This window comes from Temnothorax longispinosus, unplaced genomic scaffold (assembly GCF_030848805.1).
Source record: "Temnothorax longispinosus isolate EJ_2023e unplaced genomic scaffold, Tlon_JGU_v1 HiC_scaffold_15, whole genome shotgun sequence".
NCBI lineage: Eukaryota > Metazoa > Arthropoda > Insecta > Hymenoptera > Formicidae > Temnothorax > Temnothorax longispinosus.
Window position 1 is genome coordinate 746455 of NW_027269959.1, and position 15788 is coordinate 762242.

Genomic DNA, 15788 nt, shown 5'->3' on the forward strand with positions numbered 1-15788 from the left:
CTTAAACAATACGTATGTAAAATTATGTTAGTTTCGAGAAAGAATTGTCCTGAAACATTTTTACTAGCAATGTGACTTGACTGAGCGCGTGAACTCCTGACAAATGGATTGGCTAACTTTAAATTCTCACTTAAAACTTCTCATTTAAAAATTTTTATAGCCTTATCATTTTGGTATTAGAATTATCGTTTTAAAATGATTTCAGGAATTAACGGATAGTATACCTCAGGTCTGGAACACCTTGTATATAAACTAATTATATTTACTATATTACTAACTAAATTTATTATATAACTAACTATTATATAACTATTATATAAAATATTTATTATACTACTAACTAAATATAAACTAGATATATTTATTATATTATTTTATACAAAAAGAGATATATATTTAATAAATTATGTTAATCACTATGGTTTAAAAACGAAATCAATATAATATTAAAAAGCTTTTAATTCAAATTAGTACATAAATATATCTACTTTTAAAACAGATACTTTAAAGGTGTTACTAAATTTTATATCATATTTCTAATAAGAGAGGAAACATAATAGTAGAATTAAAAATTTTTATCACTGCAGATCTGGTTCGAATTTACCATTCAACGTCTTATAACAAAATACTAATTTATTAGCTCTATCGATTCCTAATCTATTACGGATTTTATTTTGGATAAAACTTAAATTGGAAAGCATTCTCTCAATTGACACGGAATTTACTGGACAGTTATGTAAGTGCATGATAAAATTAATAAAATCTGCAGGAAGATGATCATTTTTACTGAATGCTTTCCATCTCATTCTAACATTCATATTTTTGGCTTTTTAAAAAAAGATTTTAGAAAGGGTTCAGCCTCTGCTTGAAAGGATATAATTAACGGTAAAACATCCGGAAATAATTCTGATGCATAATTTCGTGCTGTTTCTTCTTGTTTTTAGACAGTCTTGTAGTATCATATTGCAGATGCAATATATAAGCTAACATATACGCAGGTGTAATAGTTTCAGAAAATCTTTTTTCCAAAATATTTTTATATGGTTCCAATTTTTCATTATTCATCGATGTTATCCATAAATTGGTACAGTCCGTTATGTTACATTCTTCAGCTCGATACTAATATCGAATTAAATCATAAGAATTAAAGTAAAAAATTAAAGAAATAGATTAGAAAGACACATTCGAGTAATTATTCACATGTAACATTTTGTGTAATGTAACATTTTTTATAAGCATGTAAATATTATATTTTATTGCAACTTTATATAATTTTATCAAATTATATATATAATACATCTAAAGACAATTAATAAATATAAATTAACTTTTTCTGAGCACAATGTGTATGTGCGTGTGTGCGTGCGTATATATGCGTACGTATTTATATTGTACGTATGTATGTTGAAGTAAAAATAATGAAAGAGAATTGCATTTCTTTTTAATAAATATAATTTTTTTTTAGTTTTACCTTATCAAGCGCACTTGTTATATGTATTAATTGAACGTACAAAGATTTTACTTCTTTATAAATCGCAACATTATTAATAATGCGAGCAATCTTGTCATTTATCTCTTTTTCATGTTCATCAACTATTTGAAGGTAAAATTGTTGATTACGAATAAAAGTTTCCTAATTTTGGTTGATTGTTCCATTTTCTTTCACCAGGTAACTGAGGTTTGCATGATCCTTCAATTCTTTAGCCATACTCCTACACAATAATCTGCAGATTTTACGTTACATCCAGACTCAATTGCCGATAAGAAATAAGACAATTCGCCAGTAGAAAAAATATTAGCAATAATTGGAGTATTATGTACCTTGCTCCAACCATCTTGCATTAATATAACTGTGTTTTCATTCAACTCGGTTTGCACTTTATCCATGCATGATTTTATCATAAATTTTATTTAGTAAATTTCCAGATAACTGTTTTCTATTTGGAGGTTCATATCTTGGTCGTAAAACTTGGATAAAATTTTTAAAATGTATATTTTCAGAGACTCTAAAAGATATGTTGCAAGCATAAAAATTTACCATTGCCTTGTCTATTTCTTCTTTATGTGCAGTTGTAGTTTTAATTATATAATTTGACATCAAAGGCTATTTCATAAAGCATGAAGGTGATTTAATATTAATTCGTTTTCTTTATTCGATTCTTCCAAATCATTGTCTAAATTGATCTTCATTTATTAAATTAGCTTCATCCTTTTGAAACTTATTACACTTTTGAAGATGCTGTTTCAATTATGGGGCTTTTGCACTTACTAATATTTCACAAGAAATACATTTCTGTTTATTGATGTTATTAACGGAACAGGATTCAAGAGCAAGACCATACAGCGTCTTTGTGTCTTCCTAATGCGTTTTTCAAATTACTCATGTTAACTACACTAACAACTTCACCAATAACCAATAATCAGTAACCAAACCAATAAACGTATAACTTTAATACAGGTACCTAGAAAGATTTGTAGGGAGTATGAATAAATGAGCGACCTTTCCAGCGCGTTTGTTTTTTGATGTTTAAATATTCTCGCGCAGAACCGTAGCTAAGATTATAAGCACCTCGAGCTACCTATGAATTAAAATATCTCGATAAGATTTTCTATTTATTTTACTATTTTTAATGGAAAAGATCAGTTTTTGCCGGTTTTTCCGGAAAATATCGGTTTTTACCACTGACATGGACTTTATCCAGAAAATGTGGAATTTTGTCGACCCTGCTTAAGACACACACACACGCATGCACGCACATGCACAACATTTTTAGTAATTTTTTAAATCTCTTTTTTAAATTTTGTGTTATTAATTTGTAGTGCTTATTGTTAACTTTTACATTTTTAATATTATTGGATGTATTCATTATTTTTTCAATAATAGGTACAATATTTCATTTCACCCTATTTTTGAACTTAAACAATTTTAAATGTTTATTAATGTATGTATAATTTTTGTACAGCATGTTCTTATATTTATATTTGAATCACTTTCGTGAATTTAAACTTTTCGAATATAAATGATTTAGAATGTTTACTCATGTATATATAATTATCATATAGTGTAGTTTTACTTACATTTGCATTTTTAGGGTTTAACATATTGCCTTTTATATACATTTATATTTTTTAATTTACAGAGAAAGAGCAAATGATGTTCTGTCTTAAGGGGATGCTGGAGTGTTCATTTTTACCGACTAAACGACGTAATTTTATTACACGCGTTTCTCTTTATTGGCTTCACAGATTGAAAAATCGGTTTGCTCTAGTTAAAGTACGTGCACTAATGCAGTCAAGGCTGCCCGAATAATCCCGAAATGGAAAATAATTTAAGAAATTCAAATCTTCCTTATCTATTCTGAGGGTAAACTGCTGTCAACTCGTGACAAGATTTGCTTCCTATAAAAGTTCTACGCTTCGTTGTTACAAAATAAGAGTAGTCTTGACTGCGGATTATGTGAAGAAATAACACACAATTTACAGAATTTGGTTCAGACACCTAATATAAAAGAAACGCGTGTAATAAAATTCACGTGAATGCGTGCGTGCGTAGACCTCAGATTTCGTTTTTTGATATGAAATCGATACTCGCGTAGTTTATTTTTGCGCGTACTTTAATACTGCAAAAGAATTTTGTACTCTGCAAAGCTAATATTGATAATTTATAATATTATAGGTTAGAATTTCGCTCTACATTATCGACCTCGATCAAGTTCGAGCGTCACTCCAGCATCCCCTTAAGATATTACTATTGATGAAAAATTTCTATTACATTTCTTATTTTTATTTATGTCACAACTTAAACTGTTTCTTTCAATTGTTTGCTTGTTTGCATTTATATTAGGTAAAATATTATTTTGCTAACATACATGAAATTTAACAATCTTTTTTGATGGACCAATTTTTAACATAAGGCTACTTTATTTTACATTATTTTCTTCTGTTTCATTTATGTTTTTTATATCATTCTGTAGATTGTAATCAATTATATATGTATGATAAATAATTGTAAGTACATTTATATTCTATGATCAATTTTTTTCATACTTTTTACTTCATTTGTAATACCTAAATATTCTTATCATCTACATAAATAACATTTATATAATGAAGTAGTAATATGTAATTTTAAAATAAGAATTGTTAATTCTATGTGTATTTTAATTTAGAATAGTATTTATTTTTTATTTTTTTCTATTAAGTGTCACTCAATGTGGTAAAACTCAATAAAAGATTATAAAAATCAATTTGTTAAAATTTTTTACTGTTTTTGTATTAATACTACATTATTAAATACTACATTATATCTCACTCCTTTCTAGAAATCCAGATGCAGGACAATATTTAAGCTTTGCAACTATAAGATGTAGTATGCATCGTGAACGTGAGAAAAGCCGACCATCTGTACCTAATACATTGGAATCATTATATGATATTCTCGAAAATTCTGACATTATACAAAATATTTATAAAAATAAAGTAGTTACAACGGATGGAAAAAAATGCAATAATTTTATCAACTAATTATTTACTGCAAGCATTGTCTTCTACTACTGAAATCTATGTAGATGGAACTTTTTCTGTAAGTACCATTATTTTTTCTTGTAAGAAAGTTCTTAATATCTGACGCATATATAAAAGCAAAATTAAGTATAATTATATAAATTATTTAAAAACATCATTTTTAAGGTTCTTCCACGCAAACCTCATATTGCGCAGCTTTACTCGGTCCATATACGATACATGGATACGGTAAAATATTTATTAAAATCAGTCAGTTTTTTTTAAAGCGTTAAAACGAACGCTTTAAGGAAGATAACTTTAACAAGGATAACGATAAATAACGAAATAAATAACTTGATCTTTCCAGGGTATTGCAACATTATTCATATTATGTGATGTACGTACAACAACTTTGTATGATGCTTTATGGGATAAAATTACACAACTAGTACCACAACTTGAACAAAACATTAAGTTTATTATGAGCGATTTTGAAACAGCTGCAGTAAAATCACTGAATAAGAAGTTTCCTAGTGCTAACTTAACTGGATGTTGGTTCCATTTCAATCAGGTATATATAAAAACGTTCTTCAGATGAATTCATTAATAGTATTAGAAATGTATATACATGTAAGTGTACGTAAGCGAGTGCAATTTCTACAGATAATGTGTTACATATGACAAGACACATGTATGTAATTTTGATACTATTGTATCTTGTTTATCTTACTTGTTATCTTGTTTATCTTACTTTGAGAAATAATCAGCACTGCCATTCAATTACGTAAATCACTTTTTATTATTTTTTATTTGACAAATTATTGAACAGTCACTGTTGAGTCACTATAGTCATCTCCCTGAGATATCAAACTTCTAAAAAAGTCTTTATTTATATTTTTTGTTTTGTTTGATAACAATTGTTACTCGTTCATTGTTGATCACTGAATACTAGTCTGATACCTCAACATCCGATTTTGAAGGCTACTTATTGATAGTCGTAGTAGCAGTACTTAGGCTAGTTACTTTTTATATACTCACAAAATGTGTCTTTTTATTATATTTTTAAAATCTTTATTTTTTTTATCATTTGATGAATACATTTACCTTTTTGTTTTATTTAGATAATATAATGTTTTAATGTTTATTTTGTTAGTCGTTTCGTCTTTATTTTAATATTTTTAATAAAATGCATTAATTTTATTTAATAAAAATACATCAAAGGTATACTTATATCTTACAAAAGTCTATTCTTTCTTTTACAAGCTTTGAAATCATGCTATAAAAAGAATTTAGCCTTATGATTGGATAACAGTTATGGTCAAATAATACGCATTAGTATTTCGTAGAATATTTAGTATTTTATTTAATAATAGTTTTAGCATGCTAGCTTAGTTAAGATAGCATAGACAACAGTTGATTTGGCTAGTAAAAATATTCGTTTGTTCTTAAATACTTTGAACACATATCTACGCATGTCATCAATACAGTTACAATAAGTATAAGTACAAATATAGAAAAATTACATTACATTTTAAATTTCAGGCTGTACTACGTAAATGGCGAAAACTGCGCCTTTCAAATATTCCAAAAACGGTACTTTCAATGACTATGACATTGCCTTTGTTACCACCAAATATGTTTCAAGAAGCTTTATTAATAATACAAACTGAAGCAGACCTACTTGCTGGTGAACATCCAGATATTTTACAATTCATGTCATATTTAAGACTTACCTGGTCAAATATGGCATCGAAAATTAGTACCTATCATTGTCCTGTACGTACGAATAACATAGTAGAAAGTTTCCATAATATTGCAGTACAGAAATTAGGAACAAGAAATATTAACATATGGACATTCTTAGGTAATATATAAAATATTTTTTATTAATTTTAAAGATTCTTAAACAGACACAATTATACTACACTTAGTATATAAAATAATTAAACATTTTACATAACGTGTATCACTTATGTGTGACATTGGCCTAACATTAGGCAATCAAAGTATTTTTATCATAAATTGTCACATATATGTGATAAGTTATATTTTAAATTCAAATGTAATTTTAATTTGAAAAATCAGATACGGCATTTCTTTTACATGTGAAAATCTCAAATATTAAATTTTTAAGTAAATAGATGTTTCTACAAAATAAATGAAAACAGTTTTCATTTCTGATAGCTTAATAATAAGCGATCCATTTTGAGATACTTTTTTTTTGTATTATTATTAAGATGCTATATTTACCTTGTTTCATATCTTATATATTGTTCTCTTTTTCCAGATAAATTATCTTACTTAATTACTGATCAAGAATTAGATTTACGTCGATTAAACAATGGTGTTAGATCTCGACGACCTCATACAAGGGCAAATAGAGAATTTGATTCTAAAATTAGAAATGCGCAAGAAGATTTAGTTAATAAAGGTATTATTTTATTATTTTATAATTATATAGTGTCCCAGAATGTTGAGTACAAAATTTGTGTATAGATAAAGTGGACTAACTTAAGTCAAAAAGTCCTGTACCGGTTTACAAATTTTACAATAGTTATAACGAGTTATTAATTATTAAAAATAGTCGAGTGATAAATGACTATATGTGAAAACTTTAAATTTCAAGGTTATCACTAAAAGAATTTTTACTCATGTTTACGACAAACTATAATGTTTTTCAAATGGAACAAATGGCCTCATTAGAAGGTATGTACTATGCGTATACAATACATACTATCGAGCTTTATGCTTATTTATGCTATTAATCGAGCATGTATGCATGTTATTGTATGATCATTTTTACAACGACAGAAATAACATTGTTATAACAAAATAATAAAATAAAATCATAAGTCATTATTATATTAATTTACCAAGGTCCATTCCAAAAATTCATAAAACTATTTCTTTTTTCAGATGCTGATTTAACAAATGGTGAACAAGTAGACTTAGAGTTATTCTCAGATAATTTAAATGAAACTTTTCAGACACGTAAATATTACTTACTTTTCACATATGCAAAACTACCTAGTTCATTAAGATTTTTTCAACATTTTATTTTAAAAAACATTCAACTTTGCTAAATGTTTTAATTTTGTTGCACATATATAACATAGTTAAAAACATAAATAGCAAATTAATAGTACATTTTAATTACTGATTTTATAATGTGCATCTTTTACAAATATTTTTATTTTGTTTCAGGAAAGCAAAATATGAGACGTAAGTCTCGACATTTATATAGAAATTTACATAGTCGAAGAGAAGAACAAACTGTATCTGCAGCAAGTACAGGTAATGCAAGTTATTTTATTACATTTTAAAAATATTTCGAAACTTTTAATTCTTTAAACATTGTCTATAATGTGTGTGTGTGTGTGTGTGTATGCGCGCGCGCGCGCACACACACACACACACACACACACACACACACAATATTACATATGCAAAATTAATATCCAGTCATATTACAAAATATCAATTCAGATGAGATATTATCACATGTCAAAATAAATTATAACTTCACACTTATCCCATACGAATAACTTGTCGTATGAAATTTTTCTGGTGATCTTTCGTGATGATAGATAATTATTTTGGACATAATTATTAAATCGGTAGATTTTTTACTTGTCTAACAAATATTTAAATAAAAGATTACAATAATTTTGTTTTTAGATAATAGCGAAAATTCTTCAAATATACCGACATTAACGCATGAACAATCTGAAACTAATATTAGTGATTCAGAAGAGCATAACAGATCTCGATCTGGACATAGAAGTTTACATAGTGAAGGAGAGGAACAAAATGTATCTGCAATAAGTACAGGTAATAAAAGTAATTTTATCACACTTTAAAAATATTTTGAAACTTTCAATTCTTTAAACATTGTCTATAGTATGTGTGTGCGCGTGCATGTGCGTGTGCTTGTGTGTGTGTGTGTGCGTGTGCATGCGTGGGCGCGTGCGTGCGTGCGTACTTGCGTGCGTGTGTGCATACCCGATTTACTTATCAAAATTTTTAGGATTATTTATCAAAAAATTTATACATTATTTTAATGGCTGGCACGGGTGAACTGATACATCCTGTATATAAGATTATACACCATTGTAATAAATATTTAATAAAAGATTTAAAAAATTTTGTTTTTAGACGACGATAGAGAAAATTCTTCAAATATACAGATAATATCACCTGAACACTCTGAGATTAATATTATTGCTGATTCAGTAAGCCAACTTGACAGATTTCAATCCATACAGACAAATATACATAGTCAAGGAGAGGAACACAATGTATCTGCAATAAGTGCAGGTAAAAGTTATTTTACCACATTTTAAAATCATCCAGAAATTTTTATAAATCTAAACATTTGTAACCCTAGTGTATAGTTCCATACTTTTACGTAACAAATATTTAAATAAAACATTAATAAAATAATAAAGAATAAATAATTTTTTATTTTCAAATAATAATAGAGAAAATTACTCATGTACAAATAATAACACCTGAAATAAACATTACTTCTGATTGCGAAAACAATTCTACTCATATAAAGTAACGTAGTAGCTCAAGCTATAGTAACAGACTCAAATTAATCTTCATGCACATCAGTACAATATTAATTATTTCTATTTTGTCTTACAGACGATGAATTAATATATGAGGTGCCGGAGGATGATTATTTCTACTTAAACGAAAGAAGTACAGAAGATGGTCCGTTTCACACCGTAAATTGGAATCTGGATAATGAAAGCACTTCAAAAGAAGAATCTTCCATAGATAATTGTACAGTGTGTCTTGTTGAAGAACGCACGCACGCTTTTGTACCTTGCGGTCATCTCGCTTGTTGCTCCTCATGTATCGAACGTTTGGAAGCCAATCGATGTCCAATATGTAACGTGATATATGAAGACTGTATAAGAATCATAAAACCGTAAAACATTCAATATCTTACATTTAGGTCTAAAAATTTCAAGAAAAGCTGTGTTACTTGATAAGAAAAAGAATATTTTTTCGATGAAGATAAAGCAACGTTCGTGCAATTTTATGTAATTTTGAAAAATTTTTCGAAGTTTATATAATTTGGTTACCTTAAATCAAAGTTAATTAATTTTTAACAATCAGTTACAGTAAATTAAGTTTTAGTAACTATTAGTACTAGTAGTAAAAACTGTGAAATGTCAATAGCGCTAAAACGAATTCAAGATATGACAATAAGTTAAAAATGTAACAATATGAACTTGATCGACAGCATAATTTCTCAGAATTACGTAAAAAGTAATAACAAGCAGAGAAACTGTTATATCATCTAGGTGTAAACGTACTATTGTACTTGAATTGTCATTGATAGAACATTGACTACGTTTATACGGCATCGTTAATCGGATTTTATAACATCCGTAGGAATGTCAGGAAGATCAATCGTAACCATTTTTCAGAAGAATGGAATAGCCCGTGATTGGCCGGCCTAAGAAGGTGCCGTGTAAACGCAGTCATATTGAGTCAGATTTATCTTTTTCTTCGTTTCAGAGTAATAGTTTATATCTCTCAGCAGATGTATGATTATAGAAATTATTTTTAGAGTTGCTTTAAATCAAAATGTATAAAACGTACATAACGTATAAACATTTTAATTATGCAAAGAAGAGCAAAAATATTTTAATTTTTCTTTCTTATAATAACATTACGAATATGCGTATTAAAAAATTGTGATACTATTTGATACTTTGTAAACATAAAAGAGGCTTTACGTATCGTATAAAGTTTAATACTGACGATCTGTTTTACTATTTAAACGTAATTGTTTTAGAACGATCGTTCGTATCGTTTTATCGTTTGAAAGACTCATTATTATATAGTTCCTACAGTTACTTTAGTCATTACGTACGATTTGATTAACATATGTTGCAAAATATGATGCGAAATATACTTTTACGGTTTTTGTGATAATACATACAATAACAAGCACTGTGATTTGATACTTGAACATATGGAGGGGTTAAAGCCATAGTGGTGTAAGTCAATTTTTTTGACAACTTTTTTTTTCTTCTTTTTTCAACATATCTGCATGTGTAGACTGCATCTATGAACTTAACTCGATAGGTTAAAAAAAGTGACTTACACCACTATGGCTTTAACACCTCCATATATAATAGTTACTGATGTAAGGATTATAAAACATTAATTTATTTTATCAGATTTTAAATACTGAATACCGGTGCTCTGTTATCTAAACGTAAGTAAGGAAAGTGATATTTATAAAATGTAAACGTACCATCATACATGAATGTCGTAGCTATATCTTATCCGACCGATGCATACTACATCTTATCCGACCAATTTTTGTGTTTTTGTTATTTATGACTCATAAAAATCGTTTTATTTTTTCATTTTTAATTTTTCAAAATACTTATCATTATGAAAATTACAGTTTCCACTCTAAATTGTTATGTACGATTAACATGTAGAGATTTCACTTTGTCCTAATGTATACAGTTATGCTAGACTAATACACTTTCATTCTCTTTTGTAGTATTTTAATAATAATGCCAAGCGCTCAAGAAATTGTCAAAATTACACTATTGAATAAACGTCATTTTCTTTGTATCATCTTTTCCATTTATCCGTATCCATATTTTAATCCTTTTTCAAATCTTATTTCAACTTTCGTACCTACTACTTACACTATATTTCATTTACTATTATAACATTCTTTATCCTCATCCACAAACTTTATCCATAAATTGTAATATTCTTTATTCACAATATGACGTCCAACCGATGTCCAAATATCTAAAATAAACGTGCTAAATACAACGTATTTAATTTGATATATGTATAATTTATGATAATAATGTTCCTGCTACATGTTTAAATAAATATAAGTATTTCACTTTGACAGTTATTACAACCTCCAAATGTGTCATCTTTTAACAGTTTTACGATAAGCTTAAACATTTAGCAGTATAACACGCAATAAGAACAATAATTATATATTTTTTTAATTTATTATTTTTATTTCCTTCCGTCTGTTAAAATTATAATAATGCGAATACATGAAACAAGCAAGTAAACAGAACACATCTTTTCGTGACAATAAATTGTGCGTAACTGAACGGTGCGCATCTTTCGGTGTGCAACTGAACAGTGTGCATCTTTCGGTGTGCAACTAAACGGTGCGCATCTTTCGGTGTGCAATAACACGGTGAGCAACTGAACGGTGCGCATCTTTCAGTGTGCAACTGAACAGTGTGCAACTGAACGGTGCGCATCTTTCGGTGTGCAACTGAACAGTGTGCATCTTTCGGTGTGCAACTAAACGGTGCGCATCTTTCGGTGTGCAATAACACGGTGTGCAACTGAACGGTGCGCATCTTTCGGTGTGCAACTGAACAGTGTGCATCTTTCGGTGTGCAACTAAACGGTGCGCATCTTTCGGTGTGCAATAACACGGTGTGCAACTGAACGGTGCGCATCTTTCGGTGTAAAACTAAACAGTGTGCATCTTTCGGTGTGCATCTTTCGGTGTGCAACTAAACGGTGCGCATCTTTCGGTGTGCAATAACACGGTGTGCAACTGAACGGTGCGCATCTTTCAGTGTGCAACTGAACAGTGTGCAACTGAACGGTGCGCATCTTTCGGTGTGCAACTGAACAGTGTGCATCTTTCGGTGTGCAACTAAACGGTGCGCATCTTTCGGTGTGCAATAACACGGTGTGCAACTGAACGGTGCGCATCTTTCGGTGTGCAACTGAACAGTGTGCATCTTTCGGTGTGCAACTAAACGGTGCGCATCTTTCGGTGTGCAATAACACGGTGTGCAACTGAACGGTGCGCATCTTTCGGTGTGCAACTGAACGGTGTCCAATTGAACGGTGTCTAATTGAACCGTGTCCAATTGAACCGTGGGCAAAATATCGTGTCTATTTGCACCGTGTCCGTTTGCACCGTGTCCAATTGTACTGTGTACAAGTGCACCGGTCCCGCTGGTAAAATGTCTTCGAAATCATTCTCCGTCTTGCATCAAACTCGTGCGCTAGAATTAAATAATTTGTCGCGTATAATAAACGTTGAAAGTAATTGTTTATGCAATCGTAAAAATACACTAAATGTATTTTATATAAAGAATATCAAACATAGAAAACATACCAGCCATGTACGAAATTTCGATGAGCATTGCTGAAACAAGGTACACACATTCCAGAAGTTCGAGATTAATATGCATGTGGAAAGGCATTTTCCTTTGCTTCTCAATCTTCTCCTGCTCTTTGCTACGCTCGTGCTGTCGCTGCGAAAGCAGACCTTGCGCCAGAAGTTCCTTTACTTTGCCCGTCACCATCAAATCGACCAAGCAGTTGTGGGCGTATTTAATATTCGCACGACGGAACGCACATAATCCCAGATGGGTTATCGTACGATTGTATAAAATCTAAAAAATAAAATACATTATTTTTACACGTTTTAACGAGATAATTGTTAACGCAGATACACATTCAAACCTGTGTGGCTGGATCAGAATGTTGTTTAGTTTCCTGGAGATGCGACATCAGAATCAAAGTCGCGAGCTTGGAACCAGTTATCGTGAAGAGCGTGGTGATAAATGTGCGAGAGAATCGCGCAAGTTCTCAACCGATCAGTGTTATCGTGGGCATAAACGTATTTGCATAGTTTTTCCATAACTTGCACGGATGTGATTGCGTCTGATCCCAGTCTACTCTAACGCACATTTGATTATTTTGACAATTTAATAAAATAGGAGAATTTTATACGCACATATAATAGCAAGATTTACCTCCTTTTGTTTCATAACATTCGAATCAATTTGTAATACATGTGCTCGATTTTACGAAGATACACGCGGCAGAGCTCGGACACGGTTCCTTGCCTCTCCAAATATTCTTGAACCTTGTCAATTATGGCAGCAACCTGCTTCTCATCTTTCAATCTGTGACAAAGTGGATATTTTATCGTATAAAAAATAATAATAATCGTAAGTACAATATATTTCGCATAATTTCTCTCAAAAGACATTACCTTTCCACGTATTCATTACTGTATGGATCACATTTCTTCAGCAACTTTATATGAATTCCTCATCGAGACGTTCCACCAGCGTCAACACACAACCATGTATTTTATATGGCGTCGTTTCAAACTCCTCCATTTATTCCGTTATTGTTTCCGCTATTACCATGTCCGAGTTGCTCAGTAACATATCCAGCATCTCGGTAATACGCTCCAGTATTCTGTAACAAAAATATTTATATATAATACTCGCTTATTTTAAATCTTCTATTTTAAAGAACTTATAAATTTACATTACATACACATATCTATTTTATACAAAAATACGTACTTCGACCAATATTCCGGCTTCATAGCACCAGAAACCTTTGGATTGTAATCGAATATGGAAGATACAATGGAAAACTTAATCTTCACGGTTACAGCCGGGCCGAGAGATTGAGCGTCGGCTATCAGTTGTAGCTCGTGCAAGAGCTCTATTTGCTCGCGGTCTGTCCGTGCGCTTTTTACTACGAGCTGCAATTACCTCAGAAAACTTCTTCAGCACCGCACCAATATTAATTTCTGCGTCCTTGGCGAACATTTTTGGTTTCTCGGAGGGAATATATCCACGCCGCCCTAAACGGTTTCCCACTCTCCTTCGCCATCGTCTTCGTCGCGTTTCTTACTTCGTTCTTTTTCTTTGCGTTCTTTACGTTGCTCCTTCCTCTTCGCTTTATTCTCGTACTTCTCCTGGGCTAAAGCCCTATGTAAAAAAAAAAAAAAAATTATGGTGTCATATAATATATCGTTAAATTTATTATTTTTTATTAAGGCCCTTGGATGTCACGGAAAATACAGCGGTCGAGTGGCACGACACTTACTGGAGGCAGCTTCGTAGCTTGATATAGAGCGCCGCGATGTGGCCGCGAGTCACTCGAGAGTCGGCTGGTGGGGGAAACGCACACAAGAGAAAGCACGTATCTGTGCCCTCAGATACGTTCTTTCTCTTGTGTGCGTGTGTCCCACCAGTCGACTCTCGACTCTCTCGAGTGGCTCGAGTGGCTCGCGGCGCAGTGGACAATTGTCTTGCGGAAGATCTCATTCGTAAAATAACTCATTAATCGTACTAAAAATTGTGCATTACTGAGCTTCAGTTTGTTGATTATGTCAATGTGCTGTCCATTGCCTCAAATAATAATCCAATAAAGTGCCATAAACCATTTTCCAGAACAGTGCTACGTCGACGGCATTAGCTGTCAATTTTTCATTGCACTGTTACTACACTTTCTATATTAGGACCAGTAAATTTTAATGAGCAGGTAAACATACAATATGCTTTCATCTTTTATTTGAGCGCTTATATTCAATCGTACGGTGACTCCTTATATTTGAGATCTTCCGTAAAAATTGTCCATATTTCATCTCTCAATTCAAGATGGCTGACATGGGTATACAGGGCCCTTAAGATTACATCTAGTTACAACAATTACTTTATTATATTATAATTATAACTTTGAGTAAATATAAAAATTATAAGATATGTTTAGAGAAACATATCTATCCAAAATTATCGATGTAAAAATTGAATACACAATATGATACTTTCAGATGTAAAATTCAAATTGAATATGAAACAATAAGACCAAACTCTCCTGCACTATTCTAACACCTGCGCAAACCGCTGATGCGGTTTATATCTTTTTCTATTGTCTAACAACAACAAGGTATACTGGCTAAACAGTGATATTTTTCAACATGAATGTAGAATGTATAAAAGTCCAATTTTGTTCAGCTAATATGTTCTACAGCACGTTTTCCTTGCCAAAACATCTCATCTGTCAAATTTGCATACTCTGCCGCTGGTTTCTAGCGTCCATGAAATAAATAGAAACCAGCGGCAGCGTCAAGAAAATGTAGTGGGGGAAAAAGTTTAGACCGTCTCAGCTTTTTAGCGTACCGCAAAATTCAATGGAACTTTTTCTCCCACTACATTTTCTTGCCGCTGGTTTCTAGCGTTCATAAAATTGCACCTGATTAGTCCAGTCAAATTAGACATTTGAGCTCGGAAGTGAAGCGGTATCAATGAAACCTTTTTAGGGTTGTTAGGGAAATGTAGAAGAGCTTATTTCTGAGTTGTCGGGTTAATCGGACCGATGGGTTTTTAAGGGGGGGAGGGGGAATAAAAAATTTCGTTTTTTTTTCGCAATAACTCGGCGAATTTTGACCGTACATGATGACTAACCTCTCATTTTGTAGCTCTTTTAAAGCCCTA

At 31.1% G+C, this 15788-nt stretch overlaps 2 protein-coding genes and 1 pseudogene across 2 annotated transcripts; 2 read left to right on the top strand and 1 right to left on the bottom strand.

Moving 5' to 3' along the window:
- Positions 1-466: 466 nt before the first annotated feature.
- Positions 467-7097, top strand: LOC139823629 (uncharacterized). The gene is made up of 6 exons (XM_071796150.1): positions 467-736; positions 4323-4582; positions 4690-4752; positions 4871-5074; positions 6046-6367; positions 6791-7097. Exons 2-6 carry the CDS (start codon positions 4493-4495, stop codon positions 6997-6999), a joined length of 888 nt encoding a protein of 295 aa, XP_071652251.1. The 5' UTR covers positions 467-736; positions 4323-4492; the 3' UTR covers positions 7000-7097.
- On the top strand, positions 7085-9446 carry LOC139823630 (uncharacterized). The gene is made up of 6 exons (XM_071796152.1): positions 7085-7209; positions 7420-7494; positions 7708-7797; positions 8182-8334; positions 8659-8820; positions 9154-9446. The coding sequence occupies exons 1-6, from the start codon at positions 7155-7157 to the stop codon at positions 9444-9446; spliced, it is 828 nt and encodes a 275-aa protein (XP_071652253.1). The 5' UTR covers positions 7085-7154.
- On the bottom strand, positions 7872-15765 carry LOC139823672 (eukaryotic translation initiation factor 3 subunit C-like; annotated as a pseudogene).
- Positions 15766-15788: the final 23 nt, after the last annotated feature.